The sequence below is a fragment of the Capra hircus genome, chromosome 6 (assembly GCF_001704415.2).
Source record: "Capra hircus breed San Clemente chromosome 6, ASM170441v1, whole genome shotgun sequence".
NCBI lineage: Eukaryota > Metazoa > Chordata > Mammalia > Artiodactyla > Bovidae > Capra > Capra hircus.
In genome coordinates this window covers 68,027,418-68,052,793 of record NC_030813.1, presented here as the reverse complement: position 1 = coordinate 68,052,793, position 25,376 = coordinate 68,027,418, and the positions used below count along the sequence as shown (strand labels likewise).

Below are 25,376 nucleotides of genomic sequence, written 5' to 3'. Positions count from 1 at the left end.
TACACGTTCCTTTATATTTTATTTACCATAAACACTAAGAGAATACAGCAAACACTGGAGAAAGGCGTTTTAATAATTTTGATGTAAAGTTTAACACTTAAAATTATGCTTGCTCCCCCCCCACCCCAATTCAACATGCAGGTATCATTTATTTCCAGATGCAGTGATTGTAGAGCATTACATTCTCTTGAAAGTTTTATAACAGAGTATCCTTGTCCTGTAACTTAAAACAATTTCATAAACTATGTATAATCATGGTATAATAACATCATTCAAAGAGTTTCCCAAACGACTATATTCATACAATATTAATATTAAAGCCTTGAGTTTTTAAAACATCATCTCAATAAGCCAAACCACAAAAACCCAGGTTCTAGTTTTAAAAGTGTTTATGAAGACTGCTGCTGAGCTCAAAGCATGCAGATGTTCATGACCACCTAGATGAAGCTGGATACTGAAATTCCTTCAGTAGGTCCAATGATGCAATTTTTCACTCATCCCAAGTATCTCCATATTTGTTTACTTTGACTAGGAAAAAAGCACAAATAATTGATGATTCCAAATAGTAATAAGTGAAAGGAACTGTTTTATGTTTCCTATTATTATGACTTAAATTATGTTTCTCATTTGAATAAATGTACATGAGAGTCAAATTATAATTATAAAAAGGGGCTGGCTAGCCTTTTGTGAACTGGAGGTTTGACATAAATACAGTATCACGACATTTACATATGTATTTGATCTCTGAAACAACCTGATAAAGTAAATATAACCCCCGTTCTAAGGAAAACAGATTAGTAACTTGCCCAAGGTACAAGCCTAATAAAATAGGTAGAACTGAAACGTGAACACAGGTCTATTTAGGGTCCAAAGCCTGGGTACCTTTACAACTTTACCATCTAAAGTAAGCATGGTATACATTACAGGATGCACAATAGTTACCAGTAAATGAAAAATAAAACAATAATGAATATTTGAATGCCATTTTCCACAGAAATCTCAGATTAGATTAATTTAATCTCTCTTAGGAGATTAATACCAGTACAAGGAGGAAATGCTTTCCAGTATTTTTGTACTTGATGTGATATTATATTTTGAAATATGTTCTTCTATCTTCTCTACTCTTACTTTTTAGCCTGTCTTCTACACAGCCATCATCTGTGAATTATAACTCTTCAGAAGACCCAAGTATTCACAACAATGTAAAGAAGCAGTTATCAAAGTATAAGGGGATTCCCTTCCTCAAGACTTTTTCAGTGAAGTCTTTAAAGTCAAAATTATTTCATTATTATACTAAGACATTGTTCTGCTTTTCCCCCTTGCTTTCTTCCCTTATGTGTAGAAGGCAGTTTTCACGGAGCTACATGATGTGTGGGGACTCACTGCTGACAGCTAACTGAAAATATGCTTAGATGTTTACAATTTCTGCCATAATTTCTAACTAGCTAAAGTAACAACGAATATAATCCACAAAAACAAAAGCTGAGAATTTTTAAATGACACTTTCTGACCTAGTGAATCTACATTGTACTGTTAAATTTCTGTCTAAGCTCTAGAACAGAAATCACAAACTGTTCATAACTTTTTTCTTTAAATTATATAAAGCACAAAAAAGAAAGCTTTCTTTTTACAAAGAAAAACAGTTCACATCACTGTATCATGAAACACAACTTCAAAACTGTTCACAGCCAAAAGCACCAATGTCCAAATCCAGCAAATATCACTCATCTACCATGTTATCTTTTCTTGGTTTTTAGCACTAGAAGGCCCAACCAAAACACAACATTTCTGACATATCAAACAATGGCACTATGCTATGCAGACACACAGCAGAGCACATGACAAAAATGAGAAGAATACTACCGCCTGCCCTCAAGGAGCTTACAGTCTAAATTCTCAAATTAATTAGAAGATCAGAGTACCAGTGAATCTTCACATATTACAGAGGAATAACTACTAAATACATAAGGCTTATGTTTTACGGCAAACATTAACAAGTATTGCTGATTACAAATCTATTTTAAAGCTGTAAAGAACATCAATAATATGACAGAGGTGGATCACTGTTGTAAAATAGGATTAAATGAAACAATTACTACCAATTAGAAATAAAACTAGCTCTAAAGGAATGATCATAATAAAAAATACCAAGTATTTTTTATGTATTTTTGCATTCTCTGTGGTATACTCTCAAGAAGGTACAAAGGACATTTTTGTTCCTTTAATTTTTAAAGTAGTAGATAGAAAACCTTGAAACAATGATATATCCTCTAAAATTCCTCAAGAAAGATATTACAAAATTTTATACTGAAACAGCTACAAAGCCCTATTCAAAATGCCCTCTTGTTACTGACAAATCTTTGGTGTCAGAAAATCTACTCTAGGTTATGCGCAGCTGCTCCAAAAAGTCTTAAATCATGATATTAAAAATCTCTATGTGTTAATTAATTATAGAGTGAAGTACTGTTTAGGGGCTTCCCTGGCAGCTGAGTGGTAAAGAATTCACCTGCTAATGTAAGAGATATGGGTTCAGTCCCTGGGTCAGGAAGATCCACAGGAGGAGGAAATGGCAACCTACTCCAGTATTCTTCCTGGGAGCCTGGTGGGCTACAGGACATGGGGTTGCAACTGAGCAACTATGCACAAAGTACTGTTAAAAGTCAAACTCCCTATTTGGAAATGCCCTAAAAGCTAGTTCATAAGCATGTAACTCTTTCAATTTCATAGACATACAAGACCATCATTTTATTACTCAATCAGGATTCTGTGATTCTGCCAAAAGTGGCATTATCAATCCAATCTGGTTTTATGCAATAGATACAATCATTTCAAAAAATGTTGTCAATTCCCAAGGTGGCTTCTCATACAATCAAATGTTTGTATAATTTCTACATTAAAAATTTAGTCTTACTGTTTTAAGCCATACTATTTGGACTTCATTATTTTCTAACATAAAATGGCTTTTGGAACACTAAAAAAGGAAGAACTGATAACTATTAATAGTTACCGTCTTAAAAAATGTTATTTTGGTTAATTGCTTGAGGCATTAAACCACACGTTAGTATAATTAAACTAGTGCTGCAGTTTCTAATTCTAAAGAGCAAAGTGATTCAGACTAGACTATCATACCTTCTTTTTTTGGCATTCTTTCCTGCATAGGCCTGACTGAGGGGTCAGTCTTATGTGTTAAAGTAACTTCATATGACTCTCTGTTCTTATTCCTTAATTCCTCATATGTAATATTTTTTCTTTTAGGACTTTCTTCAATGTTGGGATCAGGTCCTAAAACAACAAACAGTTAATAAATGGTGATAAAAGGATTTGAATAAATCTAAAGCAACTAAAGTTTACAAATGCTTCTTACCTACTAAAAAATTAAAGTGAAGGATCAGATTATTACCAGTATTCCAAAGGTTCTGTATTTTCCCCAAGGTAATTATAAAACCAAAATCTACTTCCTCTTACGCTTTCAAGCTTATATTTCTAAAGTTAAAAAAATATTTTTTTAAACTACCCATGGCCAGAAGAAGAATGGATATAATATATACCAGCACAATTCACTCATTAAAATGCTAGTGTTGCTCTAAACTGGGAGGTTATTCATACAGTTTATATAATTAAAGAGAAATACATTCTACTAGCGACAATTGAACAAAACTAGACATGGTGTAGATTTAGTAATAGTTCCATAGTTAAATGTTACTGTATCCAGCCTATATATATACAAAAAACTCCAGCAATTAAAAAACATTTATGTTTTCTTATATTTCAATAATACTTGAAAATGGCTATTGAAAGGTATAAAATATAGTCTTTAACCACAGAAGCATCATTTTGACTTAGGTCTAATGGATGCAATACTGAGGCAGAAAAAAGTAGCAACTTTTACCTGGGGAACCAGCATTTATTCTCTCTCTCTCCCAAAGAAAGTCAAAGTATGAAAACATTTTATCAAAGAATCAAATACTGATATAAAAATAAGGAAACAGTTAGGTGACAGGACTAAATTTTGAACATAGTTTATAAAGTATATAGTTAGCAAGCAAAGCCAGATAACATTTTTTAAAAGTCAATTAATGCTTACAGTGAACTATTTAACTTACAAAATCTAACAAACCACTCCCCAAATAATATTTTTCAGAGGTTTTTAATGAGACATAGAAATTAGGTATATCATTTTAATAATATAACCATATGAATTAAAATAATTGTTTTAAAACAGTTTTTATAAATGGTACTATTTTGAAAGTCAATAGTAAGGTCCCAGCGAATACTCACATTTTTCAAAGCAACATAACTATTCATTGAATATATTCAACTACAATCTTTTACCATAAAGTACACTTGCACTGATACAAAGCAGAGGATTTAAATTTCTAATTAGTTCTAGTATTATATACCATGGATAAAAACCAAACTTTTCTTGCTTAAAGAAAAATATTAAAACTGTATACTGCATTTAAAAGCACCTTGCATTTCATTAGTAATAAGTTACTGAATTCATTTCCTTTCAGCATAAATGATATTTTTTAAATTCTGAAGGAGACAGCTTATACTAGATGAGTAGTTAGGAACCCTAGATTCTCATTCCCACTCTGACAACATTTAATGAATGTCCTTGGGCAAATCACTAAGCTTCTTTGAGTCTTGGTTTTCTCAACTATGAAATACGGAAGTTTGAACTAGATGATCTTTGCTAAAGTTCCTTCCAGGTCTAATACATTTTCTTATCAAAAAGAAAGACATTTCATTGTTCTGAAATTCTGCAATGAATAATGAAAACACGAATCAGACAGAAAATAGGGATAATTTCTTTCACTTGTAAAAGCCAAATAAAAATATCTTGCACTGTGTAGGGAGCAAGAGCTGGAAGGAACAGGAAAATGTAAAAAAGCACTGATTTAAATCTAACTGTAATAAACTTATTGTAGTTTCATAACAACTATGAAAGAATGCTTTCTACTCTGAGAGATTAATAACTTTCAATTCCTGTTAAGAGAAAGCAGAGGACAAATAGGACTTAAACAAAAAGGGAGGATGTCCTGGTAAGGGAGGACTCCAGGAAAGCAAAGGAGGCCACTGTGGGCTCACGTGGGGAACTAAAGTGGCAATCTTGACTTGGGGGCAGGGGTAAGACAGCAGAGCATGACGGATGGATGGCTACAGTGGAGGACTTAAAATACATGAAAGTTTGGTCCTTGCTGTAGTCTGTGGGCAGATACCAAAGGGCATTTTGTTTGTTTTTACTGGCAAAGAAATTATGTAACATGGAATGAAATTTTCTAATGCAAATGCAAGGAAAGATGCAAGATATAGCAAGGGAAGACTTGGTACACGGCTAGAACAGAAGTAGAATAGATTTGAATTTGGGAGACTGGAGAAATGGGAGACTCTGTGAGACAGCTGACTGTGGAGATAAAACGATGACTTTAACCATTCTCTCCTATGCTGCTGACCTCTTTTCCTCTCTCACTAATCAGGTGTCTCATGTCCAGCCACTAAGGGGGGAAAATAGGTGAGAATTAAAAGACTTTGAAACTTTCCTGATCCAGTACAGCACGTGGGTTTGATCCCTGGTCAGAGAACTAAAACTCCACACGTTGTACAGTACAGTCAAAAAATAAGGCTTAAGAATCTCTTCAGTTATCTCAACCCTTTAACTTCACTTTCTCCTGTCTCTTTTGAAAAGTGAAATACTCACCCCCCACCACCCCCACCACTGACTCCTGCTCTGAGACAGTGCTGTCCAATACAATTTTCTATAATAATGAGAATGTTCTCTACACAGTCCAACACAGTAGCCAGTAGCACATATGGCTACTGAGCAACTGAAATGCCACCAAAGCAACTGAGGAACTGAATTTTCAATTTGTCTAAATTTTAGTGAATTTAAACAGCCACATATAGCAAATGGCTATTTTATATCCTGACCAACCTAGAACCCTTTCTGCACCATCTGGAACCTTACTTGATCTATAACCAACACCTCTCTTTCCAGTCCATACCTTCTGTCCTTTTAACATATTCATACATAGAGAATAAAATCTGTTCTGTCTAAAAAGAAATGAAGGCCCGAATGTCCCTTTAACCTTGTTTGCTCCCCACAGGTAGTAGCTTATTGTATTTATTTCAAAGCACGTGTTTTCAAATTCTCTGAGGTCCAAAATCCCATCTCCAAACCCTTGGGAGTCAGAAATGCTTCAAAAATCAGAGTTTTAGATTTTAGAAAAAACATTACCGTATATATCCCTTATCACTTAATGTCCATTGAAGTAGTGATGAATAAGCAAACACAACATTCCTAAAACAAAATCTAGAAAAAATATTAAGATAAATAAAGATTATCAATATAGTTCTATCCAGCTGAAATTGGTTTGAGTTCAGGTCAGAATTTTATCACTTATTATTTAAAAACCTGTTCTTTTTAAAAAAATTTTGGATTTTAGGTGAGGAATTAAGAACTTACACTTTGTTTCCAATTCATCTTTCATGGCAAATTAGACTGAAGAAAGCAAGGAAGCAAGCTAGCTAACATTTGCTGACAGTAAATGTTATTATTTTACTTTTATTATTAATACTTTTCAGACATTACCTCTCATTAGTTCATTTCATTCCCATAGTTCTTTAAGAGAGGTATTATCATCTCAATTCAAGAGATCAAGAGACTGAAGGCACCACAAATTACTTGTCTAAAGACATATAGCTAGCAAATGTCAATCATGATTCATATGTAGGCCTTAATCCAAAGTTGATGTTGTTTCACTCACATCACGTGATCTTCAAAGCTAATATTCACACAAACTTCACAAAGCACTTTCACATGGATTTTCTCACTTGACAACAGTTCTGTAAAGCAGGTAATTTTTCTCACAAAGAAGCTAAAAGAGCCTTTAAGACCACAGTAATAAATGAAATCTTTTAAAGACTCTTTCAAGGACCATTTATCATTTCATCTTTGCTATTTCACTAAACATGGTTAGCATTTTCAATTAATGGAGCATATTAATAATTTATTCTTATTTTTCTATATCTTCCAGCAGACTGAGAGAGTTTTTCAGGGCAAACAGCCAGCTCTTATTCATCTTTACTTCCATACCTAGCAGAGTACCTGATACCTACTGGACCTCAAAAAGTATTGAATGAATGAAGAATGAATTCAAATGAACAGATGAGCAAACAAACATGCTGAGTTTAGGCTGATGGTGGAATACAGAGGTGATATCCAGCTAAAAAGGTCATCAAATAAAGTTTATACATACGTTGGACCATAAAAGCTGAAATTCATTTCAAGAGAAGTTTCTACCTTGGGCAATATGATCAGTAATACCAGTTGGAGTAGATTCATTCAAAGAAGCACTGAATGGAATTGGCTCATAATGAGGAAGCATCTCTTTTTCTAAGTTGTCTGCTGCTGGGGATGTTGCAAAAGATGAATGACCACTCACATTTGAGTCATATTTTGACCTCTGAGAATAGTGCCTACAAAATAAAATCATATTGTATAAAGAAACAGGGTTACTGTCTATGCCTTATTTAAAGAAGTGTGTTACGATACAAAAACTTAAGTCATTTTCTAAAGGAATAATAGAATGTTAGTATAGTTATTTAAAACAGTAAAATAAAGTCTGTTTTTGCCACAAAAACATGTTCTAACCCACTTATACAACTAAAAAATTATCACTCTTAACATAGAGAAGAGAAAATATATACCCATTTTTCTATTATTAGGCTTCAGAGATCCTTTTAATCTGTTTAAAGTTCTTGGAAAGAAAAAGTACCTCAGATCAGAAAATGTGTCCATTTCTCACATTAACTTGGAAGTTACTTCCACAGGGAGTAGTCCATATCTACACGATTTTGCTGAAGCAAATATAAATGACAGCAGTTCTCATGGGGTTTCTGTTCCTTGCCATTTGTGACAGGACAATTTATCTACCGAATCTACTTAATTACCTTATTATTTATCTACCTCTCAAGACAGATTCACTTATCTGTACTTATAAAATTCTAAACAACAGGATTAAAAAGTTGAAATCTGTCAAGAGATGAGACTGATAATATTTGGCAATTAAAAAAAATAAGAGTATAGTAAGCAAACGAGTTTGCCGAATTAAAATCTCTCATTCTTGGACATGAACTCCCAATAGGATGCAACTCTTTATTTTAAACTAAACAAATCTTGTTTTTACTTTTAAAAATAAAACTAGCTTTAGCTTGCCGCAAAATGGCAAGTTTCCAGTGGTCCTTCAGTAAGGCAATGTTTCATGCACTCAACTACATCAATATCTAGTTACAGGTTTTTTTTTAGCTAAAATGAAAGCCTTTATAAAGATCTGAACGGCCTACCCAGTTGGTGAAGATCGTCGTGCCTGTCCTGATCGTAAAGCTTCTCCGAGAGGGGAATTCTCAAGATTCTTGAACTTCTCCTGGCAAGTTTTCACATAGGAAAGCTTTCCAGCAAAGTATCCCATGATGCAAGCAACTTATTTGTAAAAATAAACAAAAAGTGTAACTCAATGTGCCTCTTTAGACAAAAATCTTTTCTAAAAGAACACTTCAAAAAAATGTAGTTCTAAATATGTCTCTGCTGTGGAAAAACAGATTTCCTGAAATACTGGTAAAAGTATGACACTGAGTTGCATTAAGAGTTCACAGAAAGATTCAGTGGATATAATTCACTTTCACAAAATCAAGTTAAAAATTATGTGAAACAAATCCCTTAAAATGATAAATTATGAAGTGCTACCTAAGCATGGCTACTGTTTTATCTTTCCAATACAGAAGACAGAATACCCTGGAAAGATTCATAAAAAGCTTCAGACACTCTCTTTAAGGGCAATTTACTATTTTTTATTAACCATATCATAAAATGTAAAGAAACTATACTTATAAATGCTATTATGTTTATTTACTAATTGCAAATTAGGGTTTTTTAAAAATTACACTTAATTTTAAATATTCTGATTAATCAGAATAGCTGAACTTTCTTTCCTCATAGACCAAGATAACTTATTTTCAAATATTATATTTTTACAAAATAATTTAAAACTAATGGTTTTAGACATTATAAAAACAGGGGAAAATGCCTCTTTCAACTAACTCATGGTTTTTAATGCTAACAATAAAATGCCCAAGTAGTTCATTTAAAACTTAAACACAATGATTTATCAAAACAAATAACCAAATAACTGTTATTAGTAAGACAGAACATTTGTAAAAGCTATTTATTTTACTTAGGCAAAAAAGCTAAGAGAATTAGTATTGTTCATACTTACATATAAGTTTAGGAATGGAACCATATTTGGGATGACTTGAAAGGATTCCTAAAGATAAAACAGTAAATATTTCTGAGCAACACTGTTACATTTACATAATAAAGATGTTTTTTATTTTTTATTGCAAGGAAAGAAGTTTATGCTAACAGTATAAGAATGGTACAGAAATTATGGTCAATAATACAAAGAAAATAATTCTGCTAGTCACATACTTCTGCTGGTCTTTTATAATTTGAGACAAAAGTAATTGTAAGTTTAGCAGTACAGTATAAAGCAAGATATATATATTTCTCAGTGGCTTTGAGCAATCCACAAAGACATAAGGAAAAATTAGTACAGACTACCTTTATATATTATCTGACAGCATTAGCTCTTTCCAGAATACCAAAGCAGCCTGAAGCTATTCAAAAGAGAATTCAACATCAAGAGAAATATGAAGAAATCAAGATTCTAATCTATCAGAATGGATGAATTCAGCAAGATCACTTGATACAAGGTAAATATACAAAAATACACAAAAACAAAAAATACACATCTCTATGAATCAGGAACAAACAAACAAAAAAACCCAATAAAAAAGGATACTACTACAGCACCAAAAACCATCAAAGACCCAAAAACAAATCTAACAAAAAATTAGAAAGATTCTGAAAACTACAAAATTTACTAAGGGAAATGAAAGCTAAGTAAATGGAGAAACACACCATGTTCATGAAGTCAAAGATTAAATAAAGATGGTAATTCCTCATAAACATCTATATATTCAACACAACCCCAATTAAAAGCTAAGAAAGTTTTTTCCCCAAACTGAAAAGCTTATTCTAATATTCATGTGGGAATACAAACGGTCAAGAAAAATCATGGCAATGTTGAAGAATACCACAATGGAGAACTAGCTATCACCAGATATCAAGATCCATGATAAAGCTATACTAATTAAGATAATGTGTTATAAGTACAAGAACACATAAACTGATCAAATTCAGAAACAGACCCACACATACAGTCACTTGATTTATAACAGAGGCAACAACACTGCATCGCAGTAAACAAAGACTAGTCTTCAAAATATAGTGCTGGGCCAACCACGAATCCGTACGGGGGAGACATGTACCTTGATCCTATCTCATATAATGTTCAAAAGTAATTCAGGATGACTCAAAAATAAAAGTATGAAAAGACAAAACAGGGAATTCCCTAGCATCCCGGTGGTTTAGGCTTTGGGCTTTCACTGAGTTCAATCCCTGGTCAGTGAACTAAGACATGCGAGAAAATAAATACATACAATAAAGCTTACAGAAAAAGCACAAGAGTCTTCATGTCCTTATACCAGATAAATATCCTGAAGAGACTACAGAAAGCCCTTCTTATAAGAAGAGATCTGATAAACACACAAGATCAACTTCATTAACCACGAGGGAGATGCAAATTAAACTACAATGCAATCACTATTGTGTTCACTAACAACGGCTAAACTTCAAAAGACACAGAAGTAGCATGTGTTGGTGACAGTGACACAAACAGAAATTAATGAACTGATAGTAGGAGTGTAAATTGGTCTAAACAGTTTGGAGAGTTTAGAAAGTATCTACTAAAATTGAACCTGGACATCATCTATGACCAAGCAAAACGTCTACAAAGAGACGTGGAGTTCATGGCAGAACCATTTGTAATGTCAAAACTGGAAACTGCACAATCATCAATATACAAAAGGATGGACAGACTGGTATGATATATTCACATAGCAAAAAACTATATGCAATGAGTGTATATAATTTACAACTACATGCAACAATGTGAATGAATCTAGTGACATGCTGGTAAACAAGCTCTCCAAATAAAAGGGTCTGATTTGTAATGTTAGTTGATTTCTGTGGTGTAAATACTTGCCCTATGACCAATTTCAAGCTACCAATGTTTTAAAAATTGGTTTGTCAAGTCCCTAAAATTTTTTAACAATTAGCCCTCTGGAGCTGGTAAAAGCCAGTTTGGGCATACTACTGGATGAATCTCACAATGCTGAAAGACGGTACATAAAAGATTGTATAATGTATATGTAATTTTGCCATTTAATTTTATATAAAATGAACTGAGATGATGAGAAAAGGGAGGACTGTAACAGTATCTACATTTACACAAAAATATTGTTTCTTTATTCTGTCAGCAAATACCTATAAACCACCTATAATACACAGGCACTACATTCTAGGAAATAGGAATATAACAGTAAAGAGACATTATCTTTAACCTCACAGAGCTTTAGTCTACAGAGCAAATGAAGACAAACAGAATATAGTGGAATAGCTGCTATTCATCCACTCAAATACGGACACAGATTGGAGATAACTGCAGGTTCAGTTCCAGACCAGTGTAATAAAGCAAATCACACAAATTTACTGGTTTCTCACTGCATATTAAAATTCATGTTTATACTATGTTGAAGTCTATTAAATGTGCAATAGTATTATGTCTAAAAAACAATGTACATACCTCAATTAAAAAAAAATACTTTGTGCTTAAAAATGCTAACCACCTGAGCCTTCAGCAAGCTATAATCTTTGTAACAGCAACATCAAAGAGCACTGATTACAGATCACCATGACAAATATAATGAAAAAGTTTGAATTACTGCAAGAATTACCAAGATATGACAGAGACACACAAGTGAACAGCTACTTTCAAAAAAAATGATATTGGTAAGACTTGCTCTATGCAGCTTGTCACAAATTTTCAATCTGTAAAAAAACAAAAGTATCTGTAAAGCACAATAAAATGAATTATTCTTGTATTTTAGTGTCTACTGCATGCACTATGCCCTGTCAACTGCCAAAAAAGAGTCCATATTTTAAAGGGAAGTAGCAAGAATGGAGACAAATACAATTACTGAGACTAACGCAATATTCTTACCAACAAATGATACATGATAATTCATGGGAGTGCAGATGAAAATAGCTTACAGAAATACTTAAGAGCTAGACTACAGAATGGACAGTTGTTGGACAAAGCAGGTAAGGAACAGAAGTGAAAAATGTCTGTATCCTGGCTAGAGAGTGATGCCATTCAGACTCAAGGGGAATGGAGGAATTAATTTATGGAGAAGTGAATTCAGCTTGGGACTGAACTTGAGTTCAATTTGAGGAGCCTGTAAAAGGGCCATTCATGTGGAGATGTGCAGAACGTGGTTCTGGAGCCGATTACCTAGACTCAAGATAATTATGAGGATTTAGAGCAATAAATGGTCACTAAACTTCCCATCATTGTTGGGTAGTACATGGACTAAAAATTCAAAGGCAAAGTAAAACTTAACACAATGAAGGAAAAAACCCACACTAAGAATGTAGGCACTAAGAGGTTGTGGGGTTTTGTCTTCAATGCTACATACCCAGAACAGTATATAGTGCATATCAGACATTCAGGAGACAAACCAGAAGAAAGTGCTATAATTGAAGCCAAGAGAAGAGAACATTTTAAGAAGGACTGGTTAAAATTGTGTAATGGTCATGAAGAAAACCTGTCTATCAAATTCAAGCAACAAAAAGGTTGCACTGGTATGTTTTAGTACATGTCAGATTATATACATAATCTGTGACATATACTGCAGTAGGTCAAAAGAAAAAGTGAAGTGCTCATTCGTGAAGTCTGGCTTCAAATTCAAGACAACTAGGAGCAGCTGTAAAAGGATAAAAAAGATTTTTTCTTTTTTATGTTCTGAAGTTAGAAATGATCTAAGCATATTTAAATGTTTTGATTTAAAAGAATGACTAGAGCAGGAGCAGCCAAGACTACGTAGAGTATGACAAACTGGATTAAAAATCATACACGTGGATAAAATCATACACAAAATGTTAGGCATTTTGATTAAATGCAAAATGCTTTGCTGGATTCGAATTCCTTTCCTAAAGTCTCTCTCAATATTTTTTTTGAGACTGACTTTTTCATTGGAATACCTCACCCTCCAAAAACAAGACCCCAATACAATTTCAACAATAATAAAAAGCCCTCAATTCTGGGAGATAATTATATGGGTGACATATCACTCAATATTCTTTTCTGTATTTTTTACTCAAAGTATCAAAATCCCAACAACAAACTCTGACAAAGGTATAAAGGTGACATGACATGCTCAATAGAAAATGTTATTCTACAAATTAAGTAAGTCATTTTCAATAATTCATCCTTTTTAAAAAATGGATTACTAAATCCCACTGAAAAGCTCCAAGCCCAGTCAGTCACTATGAAAAACTATAAAGATGCTGAAGATGGTTGTTGTTCATGGTATGACTTCTGCAAACAAAATCAGAGGCATAAATCACCATTAATTTCAAGTCAAATAATCACCAAACAGTAACCAGAAGTCCAAGATGATTTTGGCTGCAAAAATAATCTGTCATTTCAGTACTAGGTCCTAAGATTTTCAGTGGTAACTATGTAAGAACCATCCTATGAAGATGTGTGTTCAACTACAAAAAGGGAATTTCTGTCTGTGGTTTGGTTATATGTATGATTAGCTACAAGGCATTCCCAAACAGGCAAAAGCCCAGCAAGTGTCATTTTATTGTTGAAAACATAAGGTCCAAGTGAGTAGGTGCAATCTGATCCTCCCAGCCTTTACCACTTGTGTCTTACCTTCAAGCTGTCCAAAGTCTCCTACTCTACGGAAGCCCCAAAGTTCCAAAATTTTGCTTTGTTTTTTTTCTTTTCAAAATTACCATTTCTCTTGGTTCTACCTTAGCTATACATTTTCATTCTTCCCTTCATGATTTTGCCACTCTTAGCCATGTCAGTGGCCTGACTGTCCCCCCCAGCTGTCATGGTTATCATTCTGACAACCAGGTCCCTCCTTCCTGAGATACTCTTAAATCTCCTTTAATCTAAATCCTACCCATCTTCAAAACCTTCATTACAGTAGCCCTACAAAGATCTTTCTTCTTTGAAAACCTATAGCTCTTGGAATCTCTACCACAAAACTTAGAAGCTTATTTAATATTTAATTATATTCTCTATTTGCTTCGACTTTGTATTCACAACTTTGTATTCATTTTGTTTTCCTTACATGAACCACCAGCTGTTATTAATTTTTCTTTTCTATAATCCACCCCACCCCATGTCTAGCTCCAATCATTAAATGACTGACAGAACTCAGATAAATAAAATGGGTAGCATAATAATGGACACTATAATTTCTCCATTGCTCAGTTTTTCCTTAAAATTAATGAAACTAAAATGTCTGTTTCACATTATAGAAACAACCCTAGTCTATAAAACAACTCTGAAAGACAAGTAAGAGTATATGTATCTTAATTCATTTGCTTTTAAAAAATTCCTGTCTAGTGAGGTTCTTTGGAAATTCTTGAAATAAAAACAAAATTTTACCTCAAAAACTCCTCCCATTTCCTTACAAAACTACTTTTCTCAACTAGTTGTGTCAATACTACTAAGTATTTCATACTGCTAATATGAAAAAGCTATATGTTCCTATCATAGTAACATCTTGGAAGGAGCTTGTTGACTATCCTTTTCTGGAACATCTTCTAATTCCAAGAAGACAGTTCACAAAATAAATGTAATGAATATTTCTACTGTTTACACAACTAAATTTAAAGATGTAGAGACTGATAGAGTTAATACCTACCTATACGCAACTATTCTTTCCAAGTAGCATTATTTTACTATGTAATTCAAAATTTTCATTTATTTTACTATATGCTGAAGCTGAAACTCCAATACTTTGGCCACCTCATGCAAAGCGTTGACTCACTGGAAAAGACCCTGATGCTGGGGTGGATTGGGGGTAGGAGGAGAAGGGGACAACAGAGGATGAGATACCTGGATGGCATCACCGACTTGATGGACATGAGTTTGAGTGAACTCCGGGAGTTGGTGATAGACAGGGAGGCCTGGCGCGCTGTGATTCATGGGGTTGCAAAGAGTCAGACATGACTGAGCGACTGAACCGAACTGAACTGAACTGAACACAATATCTATGTATTTTCTTTTTGCTCTGGTTATTGAGAGACTGCCAACTTCACTATTTAAACCAACAGAATCTGGACAAGGAAGACCTCCATTCCCCCATTATAAGACAAAGCTGGTTTAGGAAGCTAGGTAGAGAATTCAGTCTTTTAACCAATACACAAGATTCAGCTGGAGCCTTAACTCAGACTCTTGATTCAGTAGGCCTGGGATGGGGCCCATGAATACGCATTTCTAACAAGCTCCTAGGTGATGAGTTATGTGGATGGTCTACCTACCTAAGCCAGGTTTATTTCTCTACCTTCCTGTAAACCACCACTGGCTTTTAATTACTTTCTTGTTCTTACAGTGTTAATACACTACAGTGCAGGAGGACATCAAATTCTCAAACTTGACATTTGACTCTGGATTCATGGAGATATATCTCTTCTGATGTAGAAATTTTTAATGATAATTTTTAATATGATACATTACCATATGTCCCCTATCTAAAGATGAGAAAAACAGAACATAAAAACATGATATCCAATGTGCTAAACAAATTCAAAGTTTAAAATATTTACCTTTACTAATCAATCCTTGAGTAATCAACATACTTGTTGCAGCCAAAGGTACAGCTATAGGGGGAAAAAGAATTTGTCAACATCAATAAAAGGAAAAGATTTTGTCCGAGTTCATTAGGATAAATAGATGTATATCAGTAAAACCAGCTAGAAGTACATTGCAATTAAGATCTTCAAAAGAGATTGCTCCACTTTTAAAAGCTGTGCTATATATACTCAGGAAAACATAAAAAACATTTTAAATTTAAGAAAATGTAACAAATTATTTAACATAATTTCAGAACCACCCAGATTTAGGCTCTAAAATAGCCATTCACTGATATCATCAATTAAACCAACACAGTAATAGTGATCAAAAGTTACCTCTGAAGTTGAAGGGGGAAAAAAATTACTGATGAGGTAGGCAAGACATATATTACAAACAGCAAAATTCCATGTACCATGTTAAGTGCTTTCAGCACATTATCTCATTTAATTTCTACCACATCTTTATAAGCTACATATTACTATTGCCCTTTTAAAGATAAGGAAACTGAAGCTTAGAGACATTGAGTAATTTGTTCAAGATCATACAGCCACTTCAATGGCAGATTCCAGTGAATTCTGATGCCAGGTATCAAGTTTTTAAGTTCTGTATTACAGAGTGAACCAATACACAAGATACACTACTTGCCCAAAATCATACGGTGATTGGTACAATTAGAAAGCATGTATTTTAAATACCAATGCTTTCTCTTAAACCAGGGAATTCTGTAAAACTCAATGAAAATATGACTGACATGCATATGCATATTAATACTGAGTGAAAAATCCAAAACTCTCATAATCTCAAAGAGGCTCATAATTTATGAAGCCAGTCTTCTATACCCAAACTGCCCCAAAGAATTTCGATGTTAAGTCTATATCTCTTTCCCAGTTAGGCAGTGTGCAGGAAAGATTTAACATGGCAGCCCGGAAACTGCTTTCCTTACAAAGGCTTGCTTTCAAGACTGGTCCTTCCCTTATATCTGGGAGGTTGACAGGTAAACCGATATAAAACTTCACCTGGATGATAAGTGGCTCACTATGCACAAACTACTTGCACAAATACTGTTCATACCAAACACCTCCTTTCCTTTGGGGAGTCTGGAATTTTGTTACCTGCTAGGCAGAGGGAGCCTATGTGACCAAATCCCAATAAAAACTGTGGGTGCTAAGTCTGTGATATGTTACTACAACATGCAACTGGAGAAATTTAGTACGATCCATGTGTGTGACTACTTGGAGAGAACTCAGAAGCTTTGTCTCTGAATTTCACCCACTCCTTTACCTTTGCTGATTTTCCTTTGTATCCCTTCTGCTGTAAACTATTTCACATTGCAATAGCTACACATGGCTGCCGCACTGGAGACTGAAGTTCCTGACTAGGGGTTGGGTACTGGTCTGTAAAGAGTCATGTGGTAAATACTTTAGGTACTGTCCGCCACACAGTCTTTGCCCCAACTACGAATTTTAAAACAAAAGCACTGAGATAAACAAATGAATACACCTATGTTCTAATAAAACTTTATGAATGCGAAAATAGGAATTCCAGATAAATTTTATGTGTAATGAAAAATTCTGCTTTTTTTCAACTATTCAAAAATGTGAAAGTCACCCTTAGCTCACAGCCATACAAAAACAGATTTGGCCGTTGGGTTACAGCCTGCTCAACTGTGGTCTAGAATATATATGGGCAATTTAAGAAACAAAGTCATTAAGCATTTGAATTATTAAAATATTCATGATTAAAATCCATAATGCTGGAATAGGGCATTAGCTTTGCCATCAGACACAATCTGCAGAAACTCTAAGGCGTAAATCCTTGCTCTATTACTTACTAATGGATTTTACCTCAGCTGGAAAAATGATCTAACGTTGGTTGGTTAGAATGCCTTCATATATTATTTAAGGTTTTTCAAAGGATATTCCTTTAAAATTACAGCATCAGTACAATTTGCAATCACTTTCTCCTTCAGCTTGGTTCAAGAATTGCAACTTGAAGCACTGAAGAATCATTAAGAATAAAAGGCAATGAGTTAGTTGGCCATCTCTACAAACGACTATTTCCCCATTTTGCTTTCTTTTTAGGCCAAGATGGCATAATGTAAAGAGCAACAGTTTGGTTAATGAGATTCTAGTATTCTGCCATTCACCACTGTATCTTTCCATAAATCTTCTAACTTCTTTTCATACTATAAAGGGTAATCGAGTAGAACTAAGGTCTCTTTCCAACTCATGCATTGTTACAGAAAAAAAGAACGGAAAATTAAGAGACTTCAGAAATTTAGTCTTCATTCTAGTCAAAGTAAAGAACAAGTCATTTGCTCAAAGCAACCCAGATGGTTTGTGGTAGAATTCAGATCAAAATTCAACTCTTCCAACTCCCAGGTCAGTGGTCTTTTCCCACTGCACTACTTGACTCCCACTCCAGAGTCTACTAAATGTTTCTTTAGGCAAATCAGTAAAACTGCTGACCAAATGCTATATTATGACCATGATCTCAATCATATTCAACACAAGAACCCCTAAAATTCCTTTTACTATTTTCTTACACTAGCAAAATACTTCTCTAAACTCATAATCATTTTCAATTGAAACTTTTCATTCATCACAACAGCACTGATAGCCATTCAATATAACAGCTTAACACATAGTAAGTTAAACTGAATTAATCTCCTTAACAATCCCATGAGATACGTTATTATTATCCCCACTTAACAGAGAAGGAAACTGAGGCATACAGAGATGAGGAACTTCTCCAACATCTCACAGCTAATATATGTTGGAGCTGTAACTTGAATCCAGACAGTCAGGTCTCAGAGTCCATGCTCTCTCTTACATAAATCATATACTATTTTATTCAAAAACCAATACAGATGTATGAAACATCGTTCACAAAACCTATAAGATGCATGAAACAAATATGAATTCATACACTTTTCAGCAATTGCAGAGATTGAGAACTGCTGTAACCTATAATACACATTAAACTAACCCTAGCATGTAGATTGTTACATTACCTGTATGTTTGTGCAGATGGAACTAGTTGTACACCTTCTTATTCTCTAACCCATTCTGCACACTGCTAATGTTCCTTTAAAACAACAGTTATCATCCCATTGGCCCAAGAACTCACAGGCATGTGCTAAGTTGTTTCAATCATGTCTGACTCTGCAATCCTATGGACTGTAGCCCGCCAGGATCCTCTGTCCATGGGATTCTCCAGGCAAGAATACTGGAGTGGGTCGCCATGTCCTCCCCCAGGGGATCTTCACAACCCGGAAATTGAACCTGCGTCTCTTATGTCCCCCGCATTGGCAGGCAGGTTCTTTATCACTAGCACCTCCTGGGAGGCCCCTAGAACTATTTCAAATCCTGAAAGATGATGCTGTGAAAGTGCTGCACTCAATATGCCAGCACATTTGGAAAACTCAGCAGTGGCCACAGGACTGGAAAAGGTCAGTTTTCATTCCAATCCCAAAGAAAGGCAATGCCAAAGAATGCTCAAACTACCACACAATTGCACTCATCTCACATGCTAGTGAAGTAATGCTCAAAATTCTCCAAGCCAGCCTTCAGCAATACGTGAACCGTGAACTTCCTGATGTTCAAGCTAGTTTTAGAAAAGGCAGAGGAACCAGAGATGAAATTGCCAACATCTGCTGGATCATGGAAAAGGCAAGAGAGTTCCAGAAAAACATCTATTTCTGCTTTATTGACTATGCCAAAGCCTTGGACTGTGTGGATCACAATAAACTGTGGAAAATTCTGAAAGAGATGGGAATACCAGACCACCTGACCTGCTTCTTGAGAAATCTGTATGAAGGTCAGGAAGCAAAAGTTAGAACTGGACATGGAACAACAGACTGGTTCCAAATAGGAAAAGGAGTACATCAAGGCTGTATATTGTCACCCTGCTTATTTAACTTATATGCAGAGTACATTATGAGAAACGCGGGGCTGGAAGAAGCACAAGCTGGAATCAAGAGTGCCGGGAGAAATACCAATAACATCAGATATGCAGATGACAGCACCCTTATGGCAGAAAGTGAGGAGGAACTCAAAAGCCTCTTGATGAGAGTGAAAGAGGAGAGTGAAAAGTTGGCTTAAAGCTCAACATTCAGAAAACTAAGATCATGGCATCTGGTCCCATCACTTCATGGCAAATCGACGGGGAAACAGTGTCAGACTTTATTTTGGGGGGCTCCAAAATCACTGCAGATGGTGACTGCAGCCATGAAATTAAAAGACACTTACTCCTAGGAAGGAAAGTTATGACCAACCTAGATAGCATACTCAAAAGCAGAGACATTACTTTGCCGCCTAAGGTCCGTCTAGTCAAGGCTATGGTTTTTCTTGTGGTCATGTATGGATGTGAGAGTTGGACTGTGAAAAAAGCTGAGTGCCAAAAAATTGATGCATTTGAACTGTGGTGTTGGAGAAGACTCTTGAGAGTCCCTTGGACTGCAAGGAGATCCAACCAGTCCATTCTGAAGATCAGCCCTGGGATTTCTTTGGAAGAAATGATGCTAAAGCTGAAACTCCAGTACTTTGGCCACCTCATTTGAAGAGTTGACTCATCGGAAAAGACTCTGATGCTGGGAGGGATTGGGGGCAGGAGGAGAAGGGGACGACAGAGGATGAGATGGCTGGATGGCATCACTGACTCGATGGACATGAGTCTGAGTGATCTGCGGGAGTTGGTGATGGACAGGGAGGCCTGGCGTGCTGCGATTCATGGGGTCACAAAGAGTCGGACACGATTGAGCGACTGAACTGAACTGAAATCAAACCTTTAACTTCTTGGTATTATATTTATTTTCCACCCCCAACAAAACACCTCTGCTCCAATCCCTCCAGACTCAAGGCTCCAGAAGAGATCAAGTTATTAGAGAACCTGCCTTTGTTCATTTAAATGCTCCCCCACCATTCTTCATTTACCTGAGGTTCTATTGGTTGTTAAGCCTCATTTGTTTAATAAAGCCTTTTATAGCTAAATCAATTCCAACTAATTTATCCTTTTAATCCTATTGCTGTTATGCACTTAATCTTTCTCAAGGTGTCTCATGAGTTAGTTCTGTCTCAAGTACATCATAAAAGTACTTCAAGACAATGACTGTCTCATAAAGCATATTCCAAGCACAGTACCTTACACACTATATGCATAAATACTAGGCTGACTGATAAAAATGTACATCCTTTTTAATTACTTGTCACCCCCTCCTTTTTCAAAATCCCACCTTGTTTTTTTTTTTTTTTTTTTTTCGCTAGAATTACCTTATCTGAAAGGACTGCAGTTACCTCCTGAAGAAACAACATGGTTCTATTCAAAGGTAAATTATGTTCTGTGTTGCTTTCACCATTCTCTGTACTTAAAAAACAAAATCTTCACGTATAAGATTTCTAGTCAGAAATCAAGAGCTGTAGTGTAATAACACTTCACATCAATAAAACAGAAACTAACAAATTTTTATCCTATAGCGGTTAAAAGTTTAAGGGGCAGAATCATGAACTTGTTTCAGAGAGACATGGCTTTAAGTCCAGACACCATCGCTTACCAGCTGTGGAACACCAGATAGTATCTTTAATATCTCTAAACCTCAATCTCTTCATCTGTAAAGTGAGGGTAATAGTTATCAACCTTACTGGGTTATTTTTATATAACCCATGTACACAGTAAATGCTATCACTATTGTCAACAAAAATACTTTACAATCTTGAAAAAAATTATTACTTTTAAATGCATACAATTCTGATCATTTCATGATGTATGCAAAGGTTAAATGACTATGGAGTACACTTGAAACTAACACCATACATAAACTATATTTCAACTTTAAATGCTTAATAAAATGTATACAACTTTCTTTCTTTAACCAACCTTTTAGCAATAACCATATCAAAGTTAAAAAGCTGCCCATTCTTTCTATGTGAAGTCATCATAATTTCAGATATTAAAGATCAAATTTTGTTGATTAGAAAATTTAACTTACATCTGAACCAGAAGCTTTCATCATTGCACTCTGCAAAGACTCTTCTTTCTTCCTCCGTTGGAATGTAATCAGCCCCTATGTCTTTTTACCAAGGAAAATCAGTAAAACGTTAAAACATCCATGAAGTAAAACTAAGTCTAAAAAATTACCTTAGTCTAAACATTAACAAAACATAATTTTTAAATAAAGTAATGGAATAAGTGGATTGTAAACTTTTAACAAACTTTGACTTCAAATATAAAGTTAGTGCCAATATTCTACCAGCTATGTAGTCAAGATTGGCTACAAAATGGGCTGGGTCTAGTGCAAAATTAAAATTTGGGTCCTTTGTTCAAATTACTAAGAATTTAAGGGTGCCAAGAGTAGACCATTAATGGGTCCATGTGCAACCGCAAAGGTCACACAGCCATGAAGCCAGCCCAGTGGCTACTGTTATTCAAGGCAATGAAAGTTTCTCTACATAAAAAATGCTTTTAATTATAAATAATTTAACTGATAGTTACGGGGAATTGGTCTTGGAACTTCTGCATTTGGCTCTCGAAAATCAGCCCTCCCATTCATCTTTCCTGCATCAAAAACATTTATGAAAAGCATTAGAAATGACTGCAACTGGCCAAAATAAATCAAGACATAACGTAGTAAAATTACTAGTCTACACTGCAACCAGTCAACAAATATTTACAGAACACAACTACATCTAGAGTACTTGAAAAGTTGCCTAAAAAAGTCTCAAACCTATTAACTATTTTAGAACGATTCATTAGGTCCTGTAATTGAAGAACAGATGCTTTACAATTATTTATCAGCTGGTTATATGAAGATACAAAGGTTGATTTTTAAAAAGACTTATTTTTCCTTCTGAAGCTGGTTTATTTCACATTATCCTGTGTTAAGATCCTCCCCAAAACATATTATTAAGATAATTCACCAAAATAGAGAAGGAAATCTCAAGTCATTTCTGGGTTACATTTTTAAAAAATAAAATAATCACCAGGAAACATACAATCTCTTCCACAAAACAGTAATTCCAAAAAAAAAAAAAAAAAACTGAAATAACAAGGACGTCATTTTGTTCTCCCAGTGGTGGGAAGCTAACAGCACATTCGATTGTATCCTCTTTCCTCCCTCCCCAAATGGAGACCTAGAAAAATAAACGAGATACACAAAAGGCATAGCATTTCAAGAACATACACTTTATTATTATTTTTAACCCATGTCTCTGGATTTAAGAGATCAACAGATTTAGACAGCTACGTATTTTACACAATGTTCACATATAGTCTTTATTCTCATCTTAAAGACAATTTAAATGAAAACGGGAAACATCCCACGCGATGAGGATAGCAATTGGGACCCTTCCAAAATTCACTTATTCAGTAAGTCGTCACTGAGGGCCTTTTATTAATTCATGCCAACCTCTTGACTAGGGAAAAAGAATAAATAGAGTAAATCAATGCATGGATGGACAGAGGTTCCTTAATAAACTACGTATATCCTCAAACAACCGTAAAAGAAAAAACCGAAAACCTCTTCTCACAACAGCATCCTACCTAGAAAGAGGCTGTCAGGTTTGACAAAACCATTTTAATCTCTTGCTCCCAAAGAATAAAACAACCGTCGATTCCTGCACCCCATCCCCCACGCACTGCGTCTCCCACCTCCAACACCTACACACATCCGTCACCAATTTCTCCCATGCACACCCCCAGACACGTTCCCTCACCAGCCCTGGTCACCGGCACCCAGGAGCCCGAGGCCCAAAGAGCGATCGGCCCACCCTCGCAGGCGGGAAAAATGGCGGCAGGCGCAGGGGAGCAGCCGGCCGCACAGAGATGGTGAGTGGGTAGGTGGGGGGCGGAACGGGGCTTTCTGCGTCATTTCACCCACCTCCCGACGACGACGGCGGCGGGCGGTGGCGCGGCGAGCCCGCTAGACCAGGGACAAAAAGCCCGAAGGGGAGTCGGGTGAGGTGGAGGGGGGAGGGGAAGGCGGAAGGCGCGGGACTGCAGCGGGGTTGGGGGTGGGGAGCGGTCAACGACACGACCGCCAAGAAGTCACCCAGATACGGACTCAAAATGACCGCGACCCGGAAGCAGTGGTGACCTACGGAAGGAAATGACGTCAAGACCTCCCTGCGGAGTCTGAAGGCGAGCAGCCTCAGAATGGACGCGAACTCCTGCGTCGGTCGGCCTTGTCCCCCTTGGCTTGTTCTTGCAGCGTTCACCTCCACCGCCGGCCGCGGCGCTCACGAGCTGCACTGCGGCTGCGCATTCCACCTCTGCGGACCCGAGCCCCGCCCCCTCCTCCCTGCACCCCGCAGGTTTAGGCTGCTGTGACGCACCGATGTAATCTTCCAGTTGCTGGCCAGCAGGAACGTTCTGGAAGGCCTTTTATCCTCTGTTGAGAGTTGGCTATTTAGCTTTCTCTGCTTTTAGGCTTTACATAGTGCACTTCTTCCTTTGGGCCTCTAGGCTAAGTAGTAGCAAATAATTATTAAACGTGCACTTGGCTGATACTTTTGAGCCTAACTTCTGTCTAGTTATAGAAACCTCAGGCAAGGTACATTCCAGCTCTCTCTCAACCTCAGGTTTTTCTCTGCTGAAAAATGGAAATACGACCTCATAGGGTTGTTGGGTTTAAAACGACACACTTAAACGAGGCGTAAGCCGTCCAAGTTCTCTAGTAATGGAAATTTGAGAGGGGAACTCATGACTTTTCAACCACCATTCATTCATTTCTTCACTATACAAATATTTGTTGAGAGCCAGCTACTGAAACTTATTGGTGATTAGGTCAGGAGTCAACAGTTAGAACTGGACATGGAACAACAGACTGGTTCCAAATAGGAAAAGGAGTACGTCAAGGCTGTATATTGTCGCCCTGCTTATTTAACTTATATGCAGAGTATATCATGAGAAACGCTGGGCTGGAAGAAACAAGCTGGACTCAAGATTGCCGGGAGAAATATGAATAACCTCAGATATGCAGATGACACCACCCTTATTGCAGAAAGTGAAGAGGAACTCAAAAGGCTCTTGATGAAAGTGAAAGAGGAGAGTGAAAAAGTTGGCTTAAAGCTCAACATTCAGAAAATAAAGATCATGGCATCCTGTCCCATCACTTCATGGGAAATAGGTGGAGAAACAGTGGAAACAGTGTCAGACTTTATTTTGGGGGGCTCCAAAATCACTACAGATGGTGACTACAGCCATGAAATTAAAAGACGCTTACTCCTTGGAAGGAAAGTTATGACCAACCTAGATAGCATATTCAAAAGCAGACATTACTTTGCCAACAAAGGTCCGACTAGTCAAGGCTATGGTTTTTCCAGTAGTCGTGTATGGATGTGAGAGTTGGACTGTGAAGAAAGCTGAGCGCCAAAGCACTGATGCTTTTGAACTGTGGTGTTGGAGAAGTCTTGAGAGTCCATTGGACTGGAAGGAGATCCAACCAGTCCATTCTAAAGGAGATCAGTCCTGGGTGTTCATTGGAAGGACTGATGCTAAAGCTGAAATTCCAATACTTTGGCCACCTCATCTGAAGAGTTGACT

At 36.0% G+C, this 25,376-nt stretch overlaps 1 protein-coding gene across 6 annotated transcripts; it reads right to left on the bottom strand.

Moving 5' to 3' along the window:
* OCIAD1 (OCIA domain containing 1) lies at positions 1-24,060 on the bottom strand. 6 transcript variants are annotated; one of them, XM_018049443.1, is made up of 9 exons: positions 23,933-24,060; positions 22,329-22,391; positions 21,826-21,906; positions 15,812-15,865; positions 9,276-9,323; positions 8,347-8,482; positions 7,304-7,479; positions 3,130-3,282; positions 1-528 (listed from the first exon to the last, which is right to left on the bottom strand). In XM_018049443.1, the coding sequence occupies exons 2-9, from the start codon at positions 22,384-22,386 to the stop codon at positions 491-493; spliced, it is 744 nt and encodes a 247-aa protein (XP_017904932.1). In that variant the 5' UTR covers positions 22,387-22,391; positions 23,933-24,060; the 3' UTR covers positions 1-490. The 6 variants fall into 6 exon arrangements, with proteins under 6 accessions (XP_017904932.1, XP_017904933.1, XP_017904928.1 ...); XM_018049444.1 differs by lacking the exon at positions 23,933-24,060 and adding an exon at positions 23,713-23,909; XM_018049439.1 differs by lacking the exon at positions 23,933-24,060 and adding an exon at positions 23,549-23,684.